Raw genomic sequence first — 24805 nt, 5'->3', positions numbered from 1 at the left:
AGTATCGATATCGGCAATACAGGGCCTGTATTTACTTGGTATCAGATCAATACCAAAATTCCCGGTATCGCCCACCTCTAATATACATATTAAAATTCAGCGTGGAGCAGATATCTTTTTTTTTTCTTATTACTTGTTGCTTTTCAGAATCAACTTCCTGTTTGATGGAGGCCACGCCCCACAGGTGATGTCACATGAATATGTCATGTGACTTTTATCATGCGCAGCCACAGTTTAGGAGTACAACACTGTTTTATTATTATTATTATTATTATGCTATCAAAAATGGCCTGAATTTAAACTACAAAATTCATATTGGAGTGGCGCAGAGAAGAAAACAGATCAAATCTAGGCTTAGAAAATAATGAGCCTTCTGGCAAACCGCAGGTGGAAGTTCCACGCTATTTAATATAATTACCGGACCAAAAAAAAAAGAAGTCTGGTTCTTGTGTGTCACACCGGAGAGTAAATGGTTTGTAAGTAGCGTGGCCGAGTGGTCTAAGGCGCTGGACTTAGGCTCCAGTCATTTCGATGGCGTGGGTTCGAATCCCATCGCTGCCATTATTTGTTTTCTTTTTACATTGTCCATCAAAGTACAAGTCATCAGTAAGATGACATGAAATAGTTAAACTAAAACCCGTTGATCGGACCTTTTTTTGTATTTTCACGCTCCACCTCGACAGAGGTATTTTCTGACAGTGTGCCATCGCCCTCTGGTGGCGGCAGCGTGCTATGACCACAAAGAAGGACAAACCATTTGCTTTATGATGTTTATTAGATATTTTTGGAAAGTTAAGTATTTTTCCAAATGAAAATAATATATTGAACATTTGTGCTTCTACAAATATAAAATGATGATTGGCATTCACTGCTATTGTTTTTAATTGTAAAAGTGTACAAAATAGCTATTTAAAATCTTCATATGTTACATCACAACAAATCTTTATAATAGAACCAGAAGCATTTAATTACAATCATTGCACATTTAAATATTTATCATACTGTTATTATTTTAATAATAAATTATTGTAATATCACACCCTAGAGAAATCCAGTGCTTTCACACAACAGAGACATAATGAGAGAGAATTTATAATTAGGTACCTGGTAGTTTGACACAACACTGCGATAGGCTGCCATCCTGTCCAGATTGTACCTTGCCTCACGCCCTATGACTGCTGAGATAGGCTCCAGACCCCTCTAACTGAGCCTTAATTGGAGTAAGCGGGTATAGAAAATGGATGGATGGACAGTTTGACGACAGGAAGAGAGGTCAATCCCTGATATAAACGTGGGTTGGACTGAGTTTCGACAGCACTTTTTCATCCTGTACGATGCTCAAAGTGCTTTAGGATGAAGCCTCACATTCACACTGATGTCACTGTGTTGTATGCAAGGCACCCAGCTGCACTCCGAGAGCAATGTGGGGGTTCAGGGCCTTGCTTAAGAGCACCTTAGTGAGTTTCCTGATTGATGGGGAATGGACCCTGCCTCTCAAACCTCCAGGCCACCGCTCTAAGCTAGTTGACCTCTGGCGTTAACACTCTGTGATGATAAATAGTTGTAAAAGAGCTGACCAAACTGTGAGGGAGCCGTCTGTGTCATAAACGACGGCTCATAATAAAGAAAATGCACCTTCTATCATTAAATACAGCTTGTTTATATATTTTATATATATTTTTTATTTCCCAGTATTATTTGTCAATTCAATTTTTTTTTTTTTTTTTTTTTTTTTTTTACTGAATCAAGACGTTGCTACATTTAGGAACAGCTTGACCTTTAGCTACAAAACATGAACATATATTCATGTTTATTGTAGGCAGGTCACATATCACGTATCATAAACAACCTGTAAGTTATATAACTTACAGCTGCATTATAGGGGTGGAACAATAAATCAGGAATCGTGATAATTGTGTCAGGGGAGCCTGTATCGAATTGTATCATGTTTTTTATGACTAGCGATACCATGAAAAGTCAACTACTGATGATGTGATGATGTATGGTGTATAAATTACACAAATAGGAAACAGATAACATCAAGGATTACAATTTATACTTCAGACATTGTTTGTTTAAATTTAAAACATTCACAGCAGATTATTTTTGCATAATCAGTGTGAAGATGGGATTGTGACAGGTGTATCGTGATACTACTGCATGAATAATATTCATGCAGTAGGGTTGTATATTAAAGGGTTGTATATTTGCAGAGATATACAGTAGTGTTCAGAATAATAGTAGTGCTATGTGACTAAAAAGATTAATCCAGGTTTTGAGTATATTTCTTATTGTTACATGGGAAACAAGGTACCAGTAGATTCAGTAGATTCTCACAAATCCAACAAGACCAAGCATTCATGATATGCACACTCTTAAGGCTAAAAATTGGGCTATTGGTTAAAAAAAAAAAAAAAAAAAGTAGAAAAGGGGGTGTTCACAATAATAGTAGCATCTGCTGTTGACGCTACAAACTCAAAACTATTATGTTCAAACTGCTTTTTTAGCAATCCTGTGAATCACTAAACTAGTATTTAGTTGTATAACCACAGTTTTTCATGATTTCTTCACATCTGCGAGGCATTAATTTGTTGGTTTGGAACCAAGATTTTGCTCGTTTATTAGTGTGCTTGGGGTCATTGTCTTGTTGAAACATCCATTTCAAGGGCATGTCCTCTTCAGCATAAGGCAACATGACCTCTTCAAGTATTTTGACATATCCAAACTCATCCCCAGAGTCTGGGGTCGTCTCACAAACTGTCTGTGGCCCTTGGACCCAAAAAGAACAATTTTACTCTCATCAGTCCACAAAATATTCCTCCATTTCTCTTTAGGCCAGTTGATGTGTTCTTTGGCAAACTGTAACCTCTTCTGCACATCTTTTATTTAACAGAGGGACTTTGCGGGGGATTCTTGCAAATAAATTAGCTTCACACAGGCGTCTTCTAACTGTCACAGCACTTACAGGTAACTCCAGACTGTCTTTGATCATCCTGGAGCTGATCAATGGGTGAGCCTTTGCCATTCTGGTTATTCTTCTATGCATTTTGATGGTTGTTTTCCATTTTCTTCCACGCGTCTCTGGTTTTTTTGTCCATTTTAAAGCATTGGAGATCATTGTAGATGAACAGCCTATAATTTTTTGCACCTGCGTATAAGTTTTCCCCTCTCCAATCAACTTTTTAATCAAACTACACTGTTCTTCTGAACGTCTTGAACGTCCCATTTTCCTCAGGCTTTCAAAGAGAAAAGTATGTTCAACAGGTGCTGGCTTCATCCTTAAATAGGGGACACCTGATTCACACCTGTTTGTTCCACAAAATTGACGAACTCACTGACTGAATGCCACACTACTATTATTGTTAACACCCTCTTTTCTACTTTTTTTACTAATAGCCCAATTTCATAGCCTTAAGAGTGTGCATATCATGAATGCTTGGTCTTGTTGGATTTGTGAGAATCTACTCAATCTACTGTTACCTTGTTTCCCATGTAACAATAAGAAATATACTCAAAACCTGGATTAATCTTTTTAGTCACATAGCACTACTATTATTCTGAACACTACTGTACCATTTTTCCTGCTGCATGATGATGTCTCTCAAAATTTCAGAAAATATTTTAAAACAATAATGTCACCTGTCATACATGGCAGGTGACAGAAAGGAGTCCTTGTGCAGGTGCATTTCTGTGTTCCGACTCTGTAAAGTTAATCTTTTCTAACTCGGATAACAGACAATGAAAACACTCCATCTTGTAAAATAACAACTAGAGACTGAACACATTCTACAGTTAACACAAAATTAAACCAAATATGTAAAAAGGTATGTGATATCATTGCCTGAACTGATGGATTTTACCACTTAATATGTCTTATTAATGTGGTTTTGTGCAACTCAATACCACATAATTTACAAGATTGCTCCTTTAGTCCCTCACAAGATGGCGGCACAGATCACGTATCATTTCACTGGCATGTCGTCTCTAATTTATATGTATCCCTATGATCAGAAACACAAGGCTCAGACACATCAGCAGCGGCAGGAGGATGAGGTGTCGAGGTAGCTGAGGAGCCCAAGGCAGCTTCAGAAGCGGCACCGTAGAGTGCGGCAGTCTCGACCTCAGGTACTGGTCCACAGAGTCTGTCAGGGTGTAGGCCTTTGGACAGTAACCGAGCTGTCGGCGGGCTTTATCAATCTTGAAGGTGTGACTCACAGCGATGTTCCTCACCTGTGGTTGTAAAGAAGGAATGCAGATGAAACAGATGAAATAAAATAACGTTTTGCTGATAAACTCCTGCTGCTGTCCAAATCAATTCTATAGATGTAAACACCTTCGTATGATTGGATGGTGCTGTTAAAACTCCTCAATAAATCCTGTTCACACACCAGACATCTGCCCTGCTAAATCCAAAGTGTCATTAAAAAGCCCAGAAAATTTTGTGATTTTTAATGTGATTTAAGTCTGTCACCGTGCTGTGCCTGAATCAGGATCCCCAACTGGTACCTCGTGGGCAATGTCTCCTTTTGTGTGGACATGCTTTACCAGGATGACTAGAATTAAACTTTAAAGAGAAAAAGTTGCTGCACATGCACCCTGAGTGACATGGGTGAGTACAAAATGAATTAATTGGAATGTGATGTCAGGTTTCTTGTCAGTTTTTGTGTTTCACATTAAATAATAAAGTTTTTGACCAGTTTTCATGAAATTCATTATGGCCTCCACATGAAAGCGACTTTAAAGTCCATCGGTGACAATAATGAACCTCAGTCACACTAAAATGTACTTTGTGCTCCGGCAGAAATGCACAAAGGCCTTTTGCACGTGAAGGACAATCAAAGACAAATACAACTTTGCCAAAAATAGAAATTAAACAAATTAAGGAATTTAATTAATTGTTAACCTTTAGCCCCCCTCCACCCACCCATACACATGTCATTGAAGTTTGACCCCAGGAAGAACTATTACAACATAAAACTTTTTTTTTAAGTTGCTAAAGTTGCTACTTGAAATTCTGACTGGCCCCTAAATTTTTCGTGTTGAGAGGGAGTCACCTGGCCCCCAGTCAAACATTTATAAACAAGCATGCACATAACTGGTACTCATGGTGCATGCTATACAGTGGGGTAAAAAAGTATTTAGTCAGTCGCTGATTGTGCAAGATCTCCTACTTAGAAAGATGAGAGAGGTCTGTAATTTTCAACATAGGTACACTTCAACTATGAGAGACAAAATGAGAAAAAAAAAATCCAGGAAATCACATTGTAGGATTTTTAAAGATTTATAAATTATGGTGGAAAATAAGTATTTGGACACCCATAAACAGGCAAGATTTCTGGCTCTCACAGACCTGTAACTTCTTCTTTAAGAAGCTCTTCTGTCCTCCACCTGTTACCTGTATTAATGCCATCTGTTGGAACTCGTTATCTGTATAAAAGACACCTGTCCACAACCTCAAACAATCAGACTCCAAACTCAACCATGGCCAAGACCAAAGAGCTGTTGAAGGACACAAGGAAGAAAATTGTAGATGTGCACCAGGCTGGGAAGAGTGAATCTACAATAGTCAAGCAGGTTGGTGTGAATAAATCAACTGTGGGAGCAACTGGAAGAAAATGGAAGACATACAAGACCATTGATAATCTCCCTCGATCTGGGGCTCCACGCAAGATCTCATCCTGTGGGGTCAAAATGATCATGAAAACGGTGAACAAAAAACCCAGAACTACACGGAGGGACCTGATGAAGGACCTGCAGGGGGCTGGGACCAAACTAACAAAGGTTACACACTACACACAGAGGGACTCAAATCCTGCAGTGCCAGGCGTGTCCCCCTGCTTAAGCCTGTACGTGTCCAGGCCTGTCTGAAGTTTGCCAGAGAGCATGTGGATGATCCAGAAGAGGATTGGGAGAATATCATGGTGTATGTCATGGTGCTGTTAATGGACACTAACTATGTGCAGTACGTTAAAAATCTTCTTTGCATTATATTCCTCCAGTTTTCCAAATTACCCTTCACAGGCTTTAAAGAAAAGCATGAGGAGCTGGAGGGGCAGTTGATCATCTTCCCACTTCTGATTTTTTCTGATATCTCCAGTTAAGAAGCTTTTTAACAAAGCACAAAGACTGGGAAAAGATTTTGAATCCCTCACCTTTAGAGAAGCTGTTGATAAAAATACAACTAGGACATAAACTCCCTAAAGCCATCAGCCATTTATACAAATTATTTTCAAATTTCAATACAAATGAGACAATTCAGATAAAAAGAAAGTGGGAGCGTGAGATGAACACCTATATACCAGATAAGGCACGGGGCGGTATACAGGGCTTAATTTGAGGGAGAGCAAGCCGGAGCGCGCTCCGGAACCTCGGACGTGCGCTCCAGAACCTTTGACGTTGGCTCCACCAGCTAGCCAGCAAGCCAACAACCCGAGCTTTCCAACAGTATGCTATATGTTGCTTATATTATGGTAAAGTGTGTTCGGTGACTTTTGAAACAAGGGAGAAGTATGAAAAAGAGCGCAAAAGTGGCAGAAAAGTACAGAGACAGACAGCAAACATAAATGTAGTAATTTTTGAGGAAAAGCCAGGGTGTTAGTGTCATTTGTGAAGGTGTGTGTGCATGTTTGTGTGGGTGTGCAGTTTATTTTAAGTGTGACGCACAGCATTGTTCGCAAGCCCCCCCCCGCCCTTCTTTTTTTTCCTGCACCGGAGCCACCCATCCTCTGCGCTCCGGGACCTCCCACTTTACAAATTAAGCACTGGCGGTATACAACCCCTGGCAAAAATTATGGAATCACCGGCCTCGGAGGATGTTCATTCAGTTGTTTAATTTTGTAGAAAAAAGCAGATCACAGACATGACACAAAACTAAAGTCATTTCAAATGGCAACTTTTTGGCTTTAAGAAACACTATAAGAAATCAAGAAAAAAAAATTGTGGCAGTCAGTAACGGTTACTTTTTTAGACCAAGCAGAGGGAAAAAAATATGTAATCACTCAATTCTGACGAATAAATTATGGAATCACCCTGTAAATTTTCATCCCCAAAACTAACACCTGCATCAAATCAGATCTGCTCGTTAGTCTGCATCTAAAAAGGAGTGATCACAGCTTGGAGAGCTGTTGCACCAAGTTGACTGACATGAATCATGGATCCAACATGAGAGATGTCGATTGAAACAAAGGAGAGGATTATCAAATTCTTAAAAGAGGGTAAATCATCACACAGTGTTGCAAAAGATGTTGGTTGTGTTGTGTGGGCCGCCAGAAGAGGAAGTGTGTGATTTGAGGTGGAGGTGGAATTCCCACCGTTGTTGTTACTGGGTGTACACACACCCACACTTGACTGTCTTTGCTCTTCGCCAGCAGTACCAGATCCGACACGCGGAGACGGTGGCCACCTGGAGGACTCGGGACCTGGCGGCTCCAGTATCCTTCGGGTTCGGTGGCGGAGGAAATCATGTGGTTCCAGTTCTTCTCTAGACGGACGTCTCCTATCGTCGAGCCTGCCCACACGACACCTTTATCCATTGACTTTGTATCATTCTATAATCTGCTGTGTATGGTTGTGGCATTCACAACAGTAAAGTGTTCAAAGTTGACTCCTTCTATTGTCCGTTCATTTGCGCCCCCTGTTGTGGGTCCGTGTCACTACACTTTCACAACAGGATATCTCAGCCAGCGTCATGGACTCCGAGGGGCGTCACCCAGCGATTGAACGGCCAATGGGAGAGCAGGGTGCACAGGCGTCTGCAGGAGGCGTGATTGGTGAGTTGCAGCACATCCTCACCACCTTTATGGCTCGGTTGGATCAGATGACCGAGCAAAACATCCTCCTGAACCACAGGGTGGAGGCTCTCTCCGCACAGGTGGCAGCGAGCGCTCAGGGCGCTGCTGCAGCTCCTCCTCCTGCCGACCCTGTGCGAGATATGAATGTTCCAGTGGTCGTTCAACAACCCCTCCCACCATCCCCTGAAGCATACATAAGCCCCCCAGAGCCGTACGGAGTTTGTGTGGAGACGTGCGCGGACTTTCTGATGCAGTGTTCGCTCGTCTTTGCACAACGACCCGTGATGTACGCGTCTGACGCCAGCAAGGTGGCTTATGTTATTAACTTGCTTCGAGGTGAGGCACGCGCTTGGGCTACAGCGCTTTGGGAGCAAAACTCACGGCTCCTTACCTCTTATACTGGGTTTGTGAGGGAGTTCAGAACAGTGTTTGATCACCCTAACAGAGGAGAGACCGCTTCAACAGTGCTGCTGTCAATGCGACAGGGGCGCCGGCGCACAGCCGAATATGCAGTCGACTTCCGCATCGCGGCTGTGAGGTCCGGCTGGATTAACGTTGCGCTCCGCGCCGCCTTCATAAACGGACTGTCGTCGGTCCTGAAGGAGCACCTGGTAGCTAAGGAAGAACCGCGGGATTTAGATGGGCTTATCGATCTCGTTATACGGTTAAACAATCGGTTGGAGGAATGCTGTCGGGAGCGAGACGAAGGACGTGGCCGAGCACGCGCCGTCCCTCTCCCTTCCGGGTTCAAAAAGGTTCCGCCCTCCCCACGCTCCACAGCCGCAGCGCTCCGTGGAGCAACAGCTCCCCCTGCTGACGTTGCTAGGGAAACGCACAGGGCCAAAATGAGAACAGCTGACAGAATGAGGAGGCTGGTCTGCGGGGAGTGTTTTCTCTGCAGCTCAAAAGAGCACACACAGAAAAACTGCCCCAAACGGCCAAAACGACAACACTCGCCCTTAGAGACTGGGCTAAGGGGGGGTCATAACATTCACGTGGGACACACACATATTGCCACACGACTCCCAGTTACAATCCTGAGCGGGGATTTAACCCTTCAAGCCCCAGCACTGGTGAACACGGGGTCCGAAGGGAATCTGCTAGACAGTAGATGGGCAAGGGAGGTAGGGCTCCCTCTGGTGGCGCTTCCTTTGCCATTGCAGGTGCGGGCACTAGATGGCACCCTTCTCCCTTTAATCATGCACAAGACACAACCTGTAACTCTGGTGGTGTCTGGGAATCACCGGGAGGAGATCGAGTTTTTGTGACTCCTTCTACCTCCCGCGTGATTTTGGGCTTCCCGTGGATGTTGAAACACAATCCCCGGATTGATTGGCCATCTGGGGTGGTGGTTCAGTGGAGTGAAACCTGCCATCGGGCGTGTTTAGGATCCTCGGTTCCTCCCGGTTTACATGCTAAGAAGGAGGTCAAAGTCCATCCCAATCTGACGGCGGTGCCGGTTGAGTACCACGATCTTGCTGATGTCTTCAGCAAGGATCTGGCACTCGCCCTTCCCCCGCACCGTCCGTACGATTGTGCCATTGATTTGATTCCAGGTGTTGAGTTCCCGTCCAGCAGGCTGTACAACCTCTCACAACCTGAGCGCGAATCAATGGAGACCTACATCCAGGACTCATTAGCTGTCGGGCTGATCCGGAACTCCACCTCCCCGATGGGTGCAGGTTTCTTTTTTGTGGGCAAGAAGGATGGCGGACTCCGTCCATGCATTGATTACAGGGGGCTGAATGAGATTACGGTTCGCAACCGATACCCGTTGGCGTTGTTAGATTCCGTGTTCACCCCCCTGCATGGAGCCAAAATCTTTACTATGCTGGATCTTAGGAATGCGTATCATCTGGTTCGGATCTGGAAGGGAGATGAATGGAAGACGGCATTTAACACCCCGTTAGGTCACTTTGAGTACCTGGTCATGCCGTTCGGCCTCACCAACGCCCCCGCGACGTTCCAAGCCTTGGTTAACGACGTCTTGCGGGACTTCCTGCACCGATTCGTCTTCGTATATCTGGACGATATACTCATCTTTTCTCCGGACCCTGAGACCCATGTCCAGCATGTACGTCAGGTCCTGCAGCGGTTGTTGGAGAACCGGCTGTTTGTGAAGGGCGAGAAGTGTGAGTTTCATCGCACCTCTTTGTCCTTCCTGGGGTTTATCATCTCCTCCAACTCCGTCGCCCCGGATCCGGCTAAGGTCGCAGCGGTGAGAGACTGGCCCCAACCTACGAGCCGTAGGAAGCTGCAACAGTTCCTCGGCTTCGCCAATTTTTACAGGAGGTTCATCAAGGGGTATAGTCAGGTAGTTAGTCCCCTGACAGCCCTGACCTCTCCAAAAGTCCCCTTCACCTGGTCGGATCGGTGCGAAGCCGCATTCAGGGAGTTGAAACAGCGCTTCTCGACTGCGCCAGTTTTGGTGCAGCCCGACCCTAGCCGCCAGTTTGTGGTTGAAGTGGACGCCTCTGACTCAGGGATAGGAGCCGTGCTATCCCAGAGCGGAGAGACCGATAAGGTTCTTCACCCGTGTGCCTATTTCTCCCGCAGGTTGACCCCAGCAGAACGGAACTATGATGTGGGCAATCGAGAACTCCTAGCAGTGAAAGAGGCTCTTGAGGAGTGGAGCGTCTGTGCCTTTCACGGTTTTTACTGACCACCGGAACCTGGAGTATATCAGGACCGCCAGGCGGCTGAACCCCAGGCAAGCCCGCTGGTCACTGTTCTTCGGCCGTTTTGACTTCCGAATCACCTACCGCCCCGGGACCAAGAACCAGAGGTCGGATGCCTTGTCCCGGGTGCATGAACATGAATCAAAACCGAGCTGTCGGATCCACCGGAACCCATCGTACCGGAGTCCACTATCATGGCCACCCTTACCTGGGACGTGGAGAAGACCGTCCGAGAGGCCCTGGCACGAAGCCCGGATCCTGGAACAGGGCCAAAGAACAGACTTTACGTCCCATCAGAAGCCAGGGCTGCCGTCCTGGACTTCTGTCACGGGTCCAAGCTCTCCTGCCACCCAGGGGTGCGTAGGACTGTGGCAGTGGTCCGGCAGTGCTTCTGGTGGGCGTCCCTGGAGGCTGACGTCCGGGCTTACATCCAGGCCTGCACCACCTGCGCCAGGGTCAAGGCGGACCACCAAAAGGCACAGGGACTCCTTCAACCACTTCCTGTGCCTCGTCACCCCTGGTCCCACATCGGTCTGGATTTCGTCACGGGCCTCCCACCGTCCCGGGGGCACACCACCATCCTCACGATAGTGGATCGGTTCTCCAAGGCGGCCCACTTCATGGCCCTCCCGAAGCTCCCGTCGGCCCAGGAGACAGCGGATCTCCTGGTCCACCATGTCGTACGTCTGCATGGGATACCAACAGACATCGTCTCAGATCGTGGTCCCCAGTTTTCCTCGCAGGTTTGGAGAAGTTTCTGCCGGGAGCTGGGGGCCACCGTGAGCCTCTCGTCTGGGTATCACCCTCAGACCAACGGACAGGCTGAACGGGCTAACCAAGAGCTGGAGCAGGCCCTGCGATGTACCACATCCGCACACCCGACGGCTTGGAGTGAACGCCTGGCCTGGATCGAGTATGCGCATAACAGCCAAGTGTCCTCTGCCACCGGCCTCTCCCCGTTCGAGGTGTGTCTGGGGTATCAGCCCCCTTTGTTTCCTGTGGTGGAGGGAGAGGTCGGTGTACCCTCGGTCCAGGCCCACCTGTGGAGATGCCGTCGTGTGTGGCACACCGCCCGTTCGGCCTTGTTGAGGGCCCGGACGAGGGCAAAGACCCATGCAGACCGTCGACGATCCCCGGCCCCCGCATATCGGCCCGGGCAGGAGGTGTGGCTATCTACGAGGGACATTCCCCTCCAGGCGGATTCCCCTAAACTGAAGGCCCGGTACATAGGGCCCTTCAAGATCCTCAAGGTCCTCAGTCCCGCCGCAGTGAGGCTCCAACTTCCGACCTCACTGCGGATCCATCCAGTATTTCACGTATCCAGATTGAGACCACATCACACCTCACCCCTCTGTACACCCGGTCCGACGCCGCCTCCTGCCCGTATCATCGACGGGGAGCCAGCTTGGACAGAGCGCCGGCTCCTGGACGTCCGTCGAATGGGCCGGGGTTTCCAGTATTTGGTGGACTGGGAGGGGTATGGACCCGAAGAACGCTCCTGGGTGAAGAGGAGCTTCATCCTGGACCCGGCCCTCCTGGCCGATTTCTACCGTCACCACCCGGACAAGCCTGGTCGGGCGCCAGGGGGTGCCCGTTGAGGGGGGGGGTCCTGTTGTGTGGGCCGCCAGAAGAGGAGGTACTGCTGGCCCACCACCAGAGGGCGCCCTGCCTGAAGTGCAGGCTTCAGGCACTAGAGGGCGCTGCCGCCTCACAGGAACAGCCGAGGTGACAGCTGTCACTCATCAACTGTGACAGCTGTCACCGATCATCTGGACTTCATCCCGGATAAAAGCAGGATGACACCTCCACCACGTCGCCGAGATATCATTCTTCTAAGGAGGTAATATTCTCTGCCGTACTAAAGGAATTATAACTTACGTGTGCTCTGTTAGCAGCCGTTGTCCTGTGGAGCCTTGTCAGCTGATTGGTGGTTTGTGAGAGTGCCGACGTCTTCGCCTCTCACTCTTTCCAGATAAGTGCTTAAACAGGAGCTGCACGAGTGTGTGATTGGAGGTGGAATTCCCACCGTTGTTGTTACTGGGTGTACACACACCCACACTTGACTGTCTTTGCTCTTCGCCAGCAGTACCAGATCCGACACGCAGAGACGGTGGCCACCTGGGGGACTCGGGACCTGGCGGCTCCAGTATCGTTCGGGTTCGGTGGCGGAGGAAATCGTGTGGTTCCGGTTCTTCTCTAGACGGACGTCTCCTATCGTCGAGCCTGCCCACACGACACCTTCATCCATTGACTTTGTATCATTCTATAATCTGCTGTGTATGGTTGTGGCATTCACAACAGTAAAGTGTTCAAAGTTGACTCCTTCTATTGTCCGTTCATTTGCGCCCCCTGTTGTGGGTCCGTGTCACTACACTTTCACAACAGGTTGTTCACAGTCAGCTGTGTCTAAACTCTGGACCAAATACAAACAACATGGGAAGGTTGTTAAAGGCAAACATACTGGTAGACCAAGGAAGACATCAAAGCATCAAGACAGAAAACTTAAAGCAATATGTCTCAAAAATCGAAAATGCACAACAAAACAAATGAGGAACGAATGGGAGGAAACTGGAGTCAACGTCTGTGACCGAACTGTAAGAAACCGCCTAAAGGAAATGGGATTTACATACAGAAAAGCTAAACAAAAGCCATCATTAACACCTAAACAGAAAAAAACAAGGTTACAATGGGCTAAGGAAAAGCAATCGTGGACTGTGGATGACTGGATGAAAGTTATATTCAGTGATGAATCTCGACTCTGCATTGGGCAAGGTGATGATGCTGGAACTTTTGTTTGGTGCCGTTCCAATGAGATTTATAAAGATGACTGCCTGAAGAGAACATGTAAATTTCCACAGTCATTGATGATATGGGGCTGCATGTCAGGTCAAGGCACTGGGGAGATGGCTGTCATTACATCATCAATAAATGCACAAGTTACGTTGATATTTTGGACACTTTTCTTATCCCATCAATTGAAAGGATGTTTGGGGATGATGAAATCATTTTTCAAGATGATAATGCATCTTGCCATAGAGCAAAAACTGTGAAAACATTCCTTGCAAAAAGACACATAGGGTCAATGTCATGGCCTGCAAATAGTCCAGATCTTAATCCAATTGAAAATCTTTGGTGGAAGTTGAAGAAAATGGTCCATGACAAGGCTCCAACCTGCAAAGCTGATCTGGCAACAGCAATCAGAGAAAGTTGGAGCCAGATTGATGAAGAGTACTGTTTGTCACTCATTAAGTCCATGCCTCAGAGACTGCAAGCTGTTATAAAAGCCAGAGGTGGTGCAACAAAATACTAGTGATGTGTTGGAGCGTTCTTTTGTTTTTCATGATTTCATAATTTTTTCCTCAGAATTGAGTGAGTCCATATTTTTTTCCCTCTGCTTGGTCTAAAAAAGTAACCGTTACTGACTGCCACAATTTTTTTTCTTGATTTCTTATAGTGTTTCTTAAAGCCAGAAAGTTGCCATTTGAAATTACATTAGTTTTGTGTCATGTCTGTGATCTGCTTTTTTTCTACAAAATTAAACAACTGAATGAACATCCTCCGAGGCCGGTGATTCCATAATTTTTGCCAGGGGTTGTATGTTCTGTAGCTCACTTAGTAACTTGCTCCAATATGTGGAGAGAGTACAAATGGAAAGTTATCTCCAGATTTTTCAGAACTCATGAAATAATTGCCAAATATAGACATGGAAATACTGATACCTGTTGGCGAAATTGCGGTATTTTGGACTTGCCCAAATATCAAGCTTTTCTGGGATAATATTTTTACTGCCATTAACACTGTTTTTAAGCACTCTTATTAAGGAGCCCCTTCTTGCAATTTTGGGTGTAATCCCAGACGACTTTGGACGGAATGATAGGAAATATCTCTTGCGTATACTACTAGCACCCTGAAATGGCTGGAACTGGAACCACCTACTTATTCCATGTGGGTCAAGAAAATTAGGGAAATCTATATGATGGAGAATATTACTTTCTCACTGAGAATTCAGAAGGAGCTGTTTATTAAGAGATGGGACCCTGTAAATGCAGTGATATTTCTTAAATGACTATTGTATTTCAATTTATTTATTTTTTTTATTATTATTAATACAGGTACTTCTCTCTCTGTCATACATTGGTGTTTTGTGTGAGCTAAAGGCCCAAGATTTGCTGGTTGATTCCATTAATGTTGATATATTTGTATGAGCACTTGCAATGATACAATGGCGTTTTAGGGCCACATATAATTTTTTTTTTTAGACTTCAAGAATAAAGTCGTAATATTATGAGAATAAAGTTGTAATTTTCCAAGAAAAAAGTCGTAATATTATGAGAATAAAGTCAAAATATTATATTATGACTTTATTAAGTCGAAGTCCCAAAATAAATAAATAAATAAATAAATTCAATGTGGCCCTAAAACACTGTCGTACAATGAAAAATTCAGTTAAAAAAATCCTGGTGAGAACCAGAGACAAAAGCAAAAAAAAAAAGCTGCTTATGGGAGCAGATTGGACAGACTCTAAAAGTTGCTGGTGAGTGTTTTTATCTTATTGAGGTTAATGGCTGAGATTAACCTCAGGCTGGCAAACGTGTGTTGCTGATGGTGGCTGGAGTCCGGCAGGTAACTTGGGTTACTGCATCTTCTTACTATCTGTGGATAAGATGTCTGTGTGTGAAATGGCCACAGTTACACAAGACGACTTCCTCCTTCAACACATGCGTAAAACTTGCAGAATGTTCTGCCGGTGAATTTGCTTCCTGTGCAGGCTCAGACTGATAATCTGTGATTTGGGGCAGTGGGCCGCTGCACGTTTAGACGTGCGTGGGCCGGCCTTCCCATATTTATAGAGATTATGGAAATATACAGTGTTCTCGAACCGCGTGCTGCTGTCAACGAGGAAAGTCCGTGATCGGTGAAGCTACAGCATTTAATCGGCGCAGCTGCAGAGCCACTTCCTGAAATTGTGTCAAAATAAAAGTTCTGTAGTGTTTCATACATGGCGCAGTCTTATTCTAGGTTTCAGTTTTGTTTCTGTTTAATCACACAACGGAGACTTACATCGAGCACAATGATTGACATGACCAACAGCCAATGACAATGGAGAAGCATACAGGGTGGCCAATCAGATTGCAGGAAGAGCAGACGGCCGCTCCCGCCCCTGTGAATGGATTGAGTCCTCGGCACCTGGACTTCTCTCTGCTCTTCTACTGATACAAGGTTGGAATCGTTTCTTTGATCTTAACTGTGCTTTACTTTTGTTAATCTTTAAATGCAACACCTACGGACTTCAGCTCCTTAATTTGCTGCTGTGTGAATCCTAGCAGTGGTTACACATTACCCCCACTCTCTAGTCATTGTTTTAAACACTGAAAATTCTACATGCAACAGTGTTCATCAGTCAGCCTGTGTTTATACAGGACCTTTCCCATATTTTATCACATACTCTCTCTCTCTCTCTCTCTCTCTCTCTCTCTCTCTCTCTCTCTCTCTCTCTCTCTCTCACTCACTCACACACACACTTTGGAGACACAAAAACTTTTTTCCACTTGTGTGCATTTGCTTCCGTTTTGTCAGACCCGGCACCAGAAAAAAAAATATTAAGGGGGCGATGTGTTTATCACAGGGGGCGGGGTCGCCCCCCCCCCCCCAAAAAAATAATGCGCACCAGAGGAGACGTGCGTTCCTGGAAAGCTCGTGTATTTACGCAGCACCGTTGTAAGAGACTGACCAAGAGTGAAGAGTGATGACAGTATTTTTTAAAATTATTATTTGAACGTATAGACCCTCGGTCAAGTGATCTCTTGCATACCACAGAGCCGGTGTTCTGTCGAGATGAGGTGTGCCAACTTTCGACACTCTGAGCTGTGACGTACCTTTGCATTGTCCAATAGGAAAGACGCGTCGGGCCAAAACACGGAAGACTCGTGGCAGAAACCACTGATCTCTACAAAACGGATTGGACCAATCCGATTGGTGCAGAAACCACTGATCTGTACAAAACATTAACGTGTGACAGGACTGCTCATTTATAGAGCAGTTTTCTGAAGAAAAATCATTGGAAATGTTTTTTTGTTTTTGTTACCTCAAAATTTCTGATTACTGTTAAAAAAGTTTAGAACACTTGTAATTAAAACAGGTAAATAAATCAATAAATGGTTCTTTAGAAACCTTTCATCTGTATTAAAACCACCTGTTATTTCAGATTAGATAATTTCTTGTTTAACATAAGGAACCTCAGACATTTATTTTTAGACAAATAAAATAACATGGAAACTTGTATATTTTTTGAAGTCTGGTAGATTATTTATATCTTATTTCAACCAGAAAAACAACACTAAATAAATCCAAGTGTTTATTATAAATGCAAAAGGAAATAATTTAACAATATATATATATATATAGAGTCATTTAAACTTGTAATTTCGTCAAAATATGTAATTGCCTTTAATGTTATCAGGACGCCCCCTCGTGGTGCCGGGTCCGCGTTTTGTACTATGATCAAGGTGAAATGACAGTGAAAGTGTGTGTTTAGGTGTGTGTTCATGGTGTTTAGGTGTACAGTGTTGTGTGGGCCGCTGAAGAGGAGGTACTGCTGGCCCACCACCACCAGAGGGCGCCCTGCCTGGAGTGCGGGCTCCAGGCACCAGAGGGCGCCGCCGCCTCACGGGAGCAGCCTCGGTGACAGCTGTCACCCATCACCTGAGACAGCTGACGGCAATCATCAGTGGGGTATATCAGCAGGACGGCATCTCCACCTCATTGCCGAGATATCGTTTTTACCGGAGAGGTAACGTATTGACGCTAACAGAGTGTATTCTTTTGGATTGAGCTAGTTATTTGGATTACTGTTCCAACGAGAGGTGGAGGTAACTTTCCCTGCTGTTCGGAGTCCTGGGTGCAAACGCGCCCCATCTGACTGTACTTTGTTTCCTCGCCAGCAGTACCAGGTCCGACACGCGGAGGCAGTGGCCACCTGGGAGTTCGGGACTTGGCGGCTCCAGTATTCCCGGGGTCCTGTGGCGGAGGAAGCCGTGTGGTACCGGTCTTACCTTGGAGAGGGTCTCCTATCTTCGAGCCTGCCCCACACGACACTTTTGTGAATTGACTGTTGTCCATTTCTGTGATTGGTTGTATTCGTTGTGCACATTCACAACAGTAAAGCGTTGTTATTTGACTTACTCCATTGTCCGTTCATTTGCGCCCCCTGTTGTGGGTCCGTGTTCCTACACTTTCCCAACAGGATATCTCGGCCAGCGTCATGGATCCCGAGGGGCGTCAACCGGCTGTTGAATGGCCAATGGAAGAACAAGGCGCACAGGCGTCCGCAGGAGGGGTAATCGGTGAGTTGCAGCGGATCCTCACCGCTTTCACGACTCGGTTAGATTTGATGACCGAGCAGAACGTCCTCCTGAACCGCAGGGTGGAGGCTCTCGCCGCGCAGGTGGAAGCACGCTCTCCGGGCGCCGCTGCGGCTCTCCCTCCCGTAGAACCTGTGCGTAACAATGACGTTCCACTGGTTGTCCAACGACCCCTCCCACCTTCCCCTGAAGCATACATAAGCCCCCCAGAGCCGTACGGAGGCTGTGTGGAGACGTGCGCGGATTTTCTTATGCAGTGTTCGCTCGTCTTCGCACAGCGTCCCGTCATGTACGCGACTGACGCTAGCAAAGTAGCTTATGTGATAAATCTGCTTCGTGGTGAGGCACGCGCTTGGGCTACAGCGCTCTGGGAGCAAAGTTCACGGCTCCTTCTGACATATGATGGGTTTGTGAGGGAGCTCAGAACGGTGTTCGATCACCCTAATAGAGGAGAGACCGCTTCAGCCGTGCTGCTGTCAATGAGACAGGGGCGCCGGAGCGCAGCTACCTATGCAGTCGACTTCCGCATCGCGGCTGCGAGGTCCGGCTGGAATAGCGCTGCCCTCCGCGCCGCCTTCGTAAACGGACTGTCATTGGTCCTCAAGGAGCACCTGGTGGCTAAGGACGAACCGCGGGATTTAGATGGGCTTATCGATCTTGTTATACATTTAGACAATCGGTTAAATGAGCGCCGTCGGGAACGAGATGAAGGGCGTGGCCAGGCATGCGTCGTCCCTCTCCCTTCCGGTTCCGACCGCGTTCCGCCCTCCCCACGCTCCACGGCCCCTGCGCTCCGTGCGATTGCAGCCCCCCCTGCTGACGAAAGCTATGGACACGAGTAGGCAACATTTAGGGCACCGGTCCACACAAAGGAGGCTGGCCCGCGGGGCGTGTTTGTTTGTGCTCGATTGAGCATCAAGTAAGGGACTGCCCCGAGCGGTTAAACACCAACGCCCGCCCCCTAGAAACTGGGCTAGGGGTGGGGCCGAGACGTTCACGTGTGGGACACACCCACATCGCCACACACGACTCCCAGTTACAATCCTTTATGAGGATTTAACCCTGAAGGCCCCAGCACTGGTGGACACGGGCTCAGAAGGGAATTTGCTAGATAGCAAATGGCTAGGGAGATAGGGCTCCCTCTGGTGGCGCTTACCTCGCCTGTGCAGGTACGGGCGCTAGATGGCTCCCTACTCCCTCCAATCACTCACAAGACACCACCAGTAACTCTGGTGGTGTCGGGGAATCACCGGGAGGAAATCGAGTTTTTCGTGACTCCGCCACCTCCCGTGTGATTTAGGTTTTCCCTGGATGTTGAAACACAATCCCCGGATCGATTGGCCGTCCGGGGTAGTGGTTCAGTGGAGCGAGACCTGCCATCGGGTATGTTTAGGTTCCTCGGTTCCTCCCGGTTCCCAGGCCAGGGAGGAGGCCAGAGCCCCGCCCAATCTAGGGACGGTGCCGGTGCAGTACCATGACCTTGCGGAGGTGTTCAGCAAGGATCTGGCACTCACCCTTCCCCCGCACCGCCCGTATGATTGTGCCATTGATTTGGTTCCAGGCGTTGAGTTCCCGTCCAGTAGGCTGTACAACCTCTCACGACCTGAACGCGAATCAATGGAGACCTACATCCGGGACTCTTTGGCTGCCGGGTTGATCCGGAATTCCACCTCCCCGATGGGTGCGGGTTTCTTTTTTGTGGGGAAAAAGGATGGCGGATTACGTCCATGCATCGATTACAGGGGGGCTGAACGAAATCACGGTTCGTAACCGATACCCCTTACCCTTGTTGGATTCGGTGTTCACGCCCCTGCATGGAGCCAAGATATTCACCAAGCTTGATCTTAGGAATGCGTATCACCTGGTTCGGATCCGGAAGGGAGACGAGTGGAAGACGGCATTTAACACCCCGTTAGGTCATTTTGAGTACCTGGTCATGCCGTTCGGTCTTACAAATGCTCCCGCGACGTTCCAAGCGTTGGTTAATGATGTCTTGCGGGACTTCCTGCACCGATTCGTCTTCGTGTATTTAGACGACATACTCATCTTTTCTCCGGATCCTGAGACCCATGTCCGACATGTACGTCAGGTCCTGCAGCGGTTATTGGAGAACCGGCTGTTTGTTAAGGGCGAGAAGTGTGAGTTCCACCGCACCTCTTTGTCCTTCCTGGGGTTCATCATCTCCCCCAACTCCGTCGCTCCTGATCCGACCAAGGTTGCAGCGGTGAGAGACTGGCCCCAACCCACAAGCCGTAGGAAGCTGCAACAGTTCCTCGGCTTTGCGAATTTCTACAGGAGGTTCATTAAGGGCTACAGTCAGGTTGTTAGCCCCCTGACAGCCCTGACCTCACCAAAAGTCCCCTTCACCTGGTCGGATCGTTGCGGTGCCGCGTTCAAGGAGTTGAAACGGCGCTTCTCGTCTGCACCCGTTCTGGTGCAGCCCGATCCTAGTCACCAGTTAGTGGTTGAAGTGGACGCCTCGGACTCAGGGATAGGAGCTGTGCTGTCCCAGAGTGGGAAGACCGATAAGGTCCTTCACCCGTGTGCCTATTTTTCCCGCAGGTTGACCCCGGCTGAACGGAACTATGACGTCGGCAATCGAGAACTCCTTGCGGTGAAAGAGGCTCTTGAAGAGTGGAGACATCTGTTGGAGGGAACGTCCGTGCCATTCACGGTTTTCACTGACCACCGGAACCTGGAATATATCAGGACCGCCAAGCGGCTGAATCCCAGGCAAGCCCGCTGGTCACTGTTCTTCGGCCGTTTTGACTTCCGCATCACCTACCGGCCCGGGACCAAGAACAAGAAATCGGATGCCTTGTCCCGGGTACACGAAGACGAGGTCAAAACGGAGTTGTCGGATCCACCGGAACCCATCATCCCGGAGTCCACTATCGTGGCCACCCTCACCTGGGACTAGAGAGAACCGTCCGGAGGGCCCTGGCACGAAGCCCGACCCCAGGACTGGACCAAAGAACAGACTTTATGTCCCACCAGAGGCAAGGGCTGCAGTCCCTGGACTTCTGTCATGGCTCTAAGCTCTCCTGTCATCCAGGGGTGCGAAGAACCGTGGCAGTTGTCCGGTAGCGCTTCTGGTGGGCGTCCCTGGAGGCCGACGTCCGGGACTATATCCAGGCCTGTACCACCTGCGCCAGAGGCAAGGCCGACCATCGCAAGGCTCCGGGACTGCTACAGCCACTGCCCGTGCCTCATCGCCCCTGGTCCCACATCGGCCTGGATTTTGTCACGGGCCTCCCGCCGTCCCAGGGAAACACCGTCATCCTCACGATAGTGGACCGATTCTCCAAGGCGGCCCACTTCGTGGCCCTCCCGAAGCTCCCAACGGCCCAGGAGACAGCGGACCTCCTGGTCCACCACGTCGTCCGCCTGCATGGAATACCATCAGACATCGTCTCCGATCGCGGTCCCCAGTTCTCCTCGCATGTCTGGAGGAGCTTTTGCCGGGAACTGGGGGCCACGGTCAGTCTCTCATCCGGGTATCACCCCCAGACCAACGGGCAAGCAGAGCGGGCCAATCAAGAAATGGAGCAAACGCTACGTTGTGTGACAGCCGCGCACCCGGCGGCCTGGAGTACTCATCTGGCCTGGATCGAGTACGCCCACAACAGTCAAGTGTCATCAGCCACCGGCCTCTCCCCCTTTGAGGTGTGTTTGGGGTATCAGCCCCCATTATTCCTGGTGGTTGAGGGAGAGGTCGGTGTGCCCTCGGTCCAGGCCCACCTGCGGAAGTGCCGTCGGTGTGGCGTGCCGCCCGTTCTGCTTTGTTGAGGGCCCGGATGAGGGCGAAGACCCATGCAGACCGGCGGCGGACCCCGGCCCCTACGTATCGCCCCGGGCAGGAAGTGTGGTTGTCCACCAAGGACATTCCACTGCAAGTGGCCTCCCCAAAACTGCAAGACAGGTACATAGGTCCGTTTAAGATTCTCAAGGTCATCAATCCCGCCGCACGTGAGGCTTCGGCCTTCCAGCCTCACTGCGGATCCATCCAGTATTCCATGTGTCAAAAATCAAGCCCCATCACACCTCGCCCCTCTGTACACCCGGTCCGGCGCCACCTCCTGCCCGGATCATAGATGGCGAGCCGGCTTGGACAGTGCGCCGGCTGTTGGACGTCCGACGGATGGGCCGGGGCTTTCAATATCTGGTGGACTGGGAGGGGTACGGCCCTGAAGAACGCTCCTGGTGAAGAGGAGCTTCATCCTGGACCCGGCCCTCCTGGCCGACTTCTACCGTCGCCACCCGGACAAGCCCGGTCGGGCGCCAGGAGGCGCCCGTTGAGGGGGGGGTCCTGTTGTGTGGGCTGCTGAAGAGGAGGTACTGCTGGCCCACCACCACCAGAGGGCGCCCTGCCTGGAGTGCGGGCTCCAGGCACCAGAGGGCGCCGCCGCCTCACGGGAGCAGCCTCGGTGACAGCTGTCACCCATCACCTGAGACAGCTGACGGCAATCATCCGTGGGGTATATCAGCAGGATGGCATCTCCACCTCATTGCCGAGATATCGTTTTTACCGGAGAGGTAACGTATTGACGCTAACAGAGTGTATTCTTTTGGATTGAGCTAGTTATTTGGATTACTGTTCCAACGAGAGGTGGAGGTAACTTTCCTGCTGTTCGGAGTCCTGGGTGCAAACGCGCCCCCATCTGACTGTACTTTGTTTCCTCGCCAGCAGTACCAGGTCCGACACGCGGAGGCAGTGGCCACCTGGGAGTTCGGGACTTGGCGGCTCCAGTATTCCTGGGGTCCTGTGGCGGAGGAAGCCGTGTGGTACCGGTCTTACCTTGGAGAGGCGTCTCCTATCTTCGAGCCTGCCCACACGACACTTTTGTGAATTGACTGTTGTCCATTTCTGTGATTGGTTGTATTCGTTGTGCACATTCACAACAGTAAAGCGTTGTTATTTGACTTACTCCATTGTCCGTTCATTTGCGCCCCCTGTTGTGGGTCCGTGTTCCTACACTTTCCCAACAGTACAGTATTTGTTCATTGGGGGTTCGGTATGGACTGGTGGGTGTGCGTGTTTGGGGGTGGATTCGGCAGGCCAATAGTGGGCTGGTCCAGAGGAAAAATGCCAGGGCCAAAATTTGTTCCCAGTCCGACCCTGTTCCTGTGTGTCACCATCCAGGACACACCTCTCACACAAATACGTTCAGAGCTCTGACTCACAAACGTCACATAGAAATGAAATGTTGGTCATCGTGACAAACTCCTGCTCATCCTGTCTGACCTGTCAATCACCATTTCATTCATTATTTTTTTGTTTTTACAAGCTTGAACCGAGTGTGCCGAGTGTATTAAACGTCTGTCGCTATGTTATGGATGATATTCATAGACCAATGGAAAATTAAACACATTTGTAATGTTATAGACTCTAAAAATTGAAAGTTATATTCACTTAAATCTAGACAGGAAATTTTGCTGAGTAAAATTTACTCTGCCGGGATAACATTTGGTCCCAGTCTAAGAGTAAAATACACTCTATTATAGAGTGAAATCAGCTCTACCGTAAGTGTTTCTACTCCAATAACAGTTGATTTTACACTATGAAAGAGTTGATTTAGCACTGTGATAGAGTATATTTAACTCTATTTGGACTGGGACCAAATGTTATCTCAGCAGAGTAAATTTTACTCTGCAAAATTTACTGTGTAGTTATGTTAAGTGGTGAAACATAGTAAGAATTAGATTTTTCTCATTTCAACAGCAAAGTTTTGGGACTGGTTGACATTACTAGATTGAAGCAAATACAGCATTTAATTTAATTTACTGTTGCCTTGATGAATATAAGCGGGTAATTTCACAGTATTTATTGAGCTGAAGCCACTTTTACAGAAATGTTTGTGTGTTCTTCTTTCCAAGGGGCACTTACACTGAGGTGCATCAAAAAACAAAACCTCTGTGAGCCAACAAAAGATAGCATTTGTAAAAGTTTAATCGCAGAAAGGTAAGTTGGCTAGCGACTGAAGAGTGTACGGCCACATGGTGACCCGAAAGGAGCACCGGAACTCCCCATCGCGTGCGCACTGAACGGAGCAGAGAGAGCCACGAGTGGCTTAAAACACTTCCAAATTAAAACACTAGCAAATGCAAACAATGTTTTAAAAAACACAAAAGCCAGTGTAAATCTTGCCATCTATTGGAACAATAACCATCAGTATATTTTTCTGGCTGCTGTCACGTGACCACATTTACACAGGTTGTGTCATACACGTATAACTGAAATCATGTGGTCACATAACTGTTCCGGTGTGCTGAAAAGAGCCACTTCAAATTGTGGGAAAAAAAAAAAAAAAACCTGCACCAATTCAACAACAGGTAATGGGGGGGGGGGGAGCTTGCAAACAGAAAACTCAAATGTAACCTGCAGCACACAGAACAAGTTGTTTTAATAACACTAGTGCAGTGAACGTAGGAAGCTTGTATTTGTATAGACAATTGGGAGCTTAAGTAGATTTTTCATGGCTGGTCATATGAGGCTGTGTTTGAAGGTGGGATGTACAGACAGGTGTATTTATTCTTACATAGTTTTAACAAAGTGTACGTTTGTTAAGACAGGGTTGACATTGAGAAACAAAGAGACACACAAATACAGTTATTTTAAGAAAAAGATTGACATTCATGAATACGGTAGTTATTGATAATGTGAGTCAGGGACATTTGGGTTTGTTGTGAAATGTGTAGATTGATTGAAACTATTGAGTTTTCATATATTTTGGCTTCTAGCAAGGACACTGTAGGTAGTTGAACCCCATTCCACTAATGTGAAAGTACCACTATTGGTGCCTTTTGCTTTTTTGGCCATTGGGGAAAAGCAAAAAACAGTAATGCAACAGCATGATTTTTGAAAGTGTTTTGAAGGCTCAACATGGTTACAGTTCTTTTTTGAGGTAAAGGGTATGTATGGGGAATATTGCATAATTATGAATTTGTTTATGTGATCTGCAGACAGTCCGGCAAC

At 47.6% G+C, this 24805-nt stretch overlaps 1 protein-coding gene and 1 non-coding gene across 3 annotated transcripts in view; one reads left to right on the top strand and one right to left on the bottom strand.

Moving 5' to 3' along the window:
• The first annotated feature begins 479 nt into the window (after nt 1-479).
• Nucleotides 480-561, top strand: trnal-uag. The gene has a single exon. It is a non-coding gene; the product is annotated as a tRNA-Leu (tRNA).
• Nucleotides 562-3740: 3179 nt separating this feature from the next.
• The window catches only part of sdr42e2 (short chain dehydrogenase/reductase family 42E, member 2), a 109123-nt gene continuing 88058 nt past the window's right edge, over nt 3741-24805 (bottom strand). For both annotated transcript variants that reach the window (XM_034189659.1, XM_034189660.1), the window contains exon 12: nt 3741-4230. In XM_034189659.1, coding sequence (XP_034045550.1) covers nt 3985-4230 — 246 coding nt within the window. In that variant the 3' untranslated portion in view covers nt 3741-3984. The remainder of the gene's footprint in view (nt 4231-24805) is intronic.

The sequence above is a fragment of the Thalassophryne amazonica genome, chromosome 16, assembly GCF_902500255.1.
Source record: "Thalassophryne amazonica chromosome 16, fThaAma1.1, whole genome shotgun sequence".
Lineage (NCBI taxonomy): Eukaryota > Metazoa > Chordata > Actinopteri > Batrachoidiformes > Batrachoididae > Thalassophryne > Thalassophryne amazonica.
This window is presented reverse-complemented; position numbering and strand designations above follow the sequence as displayed.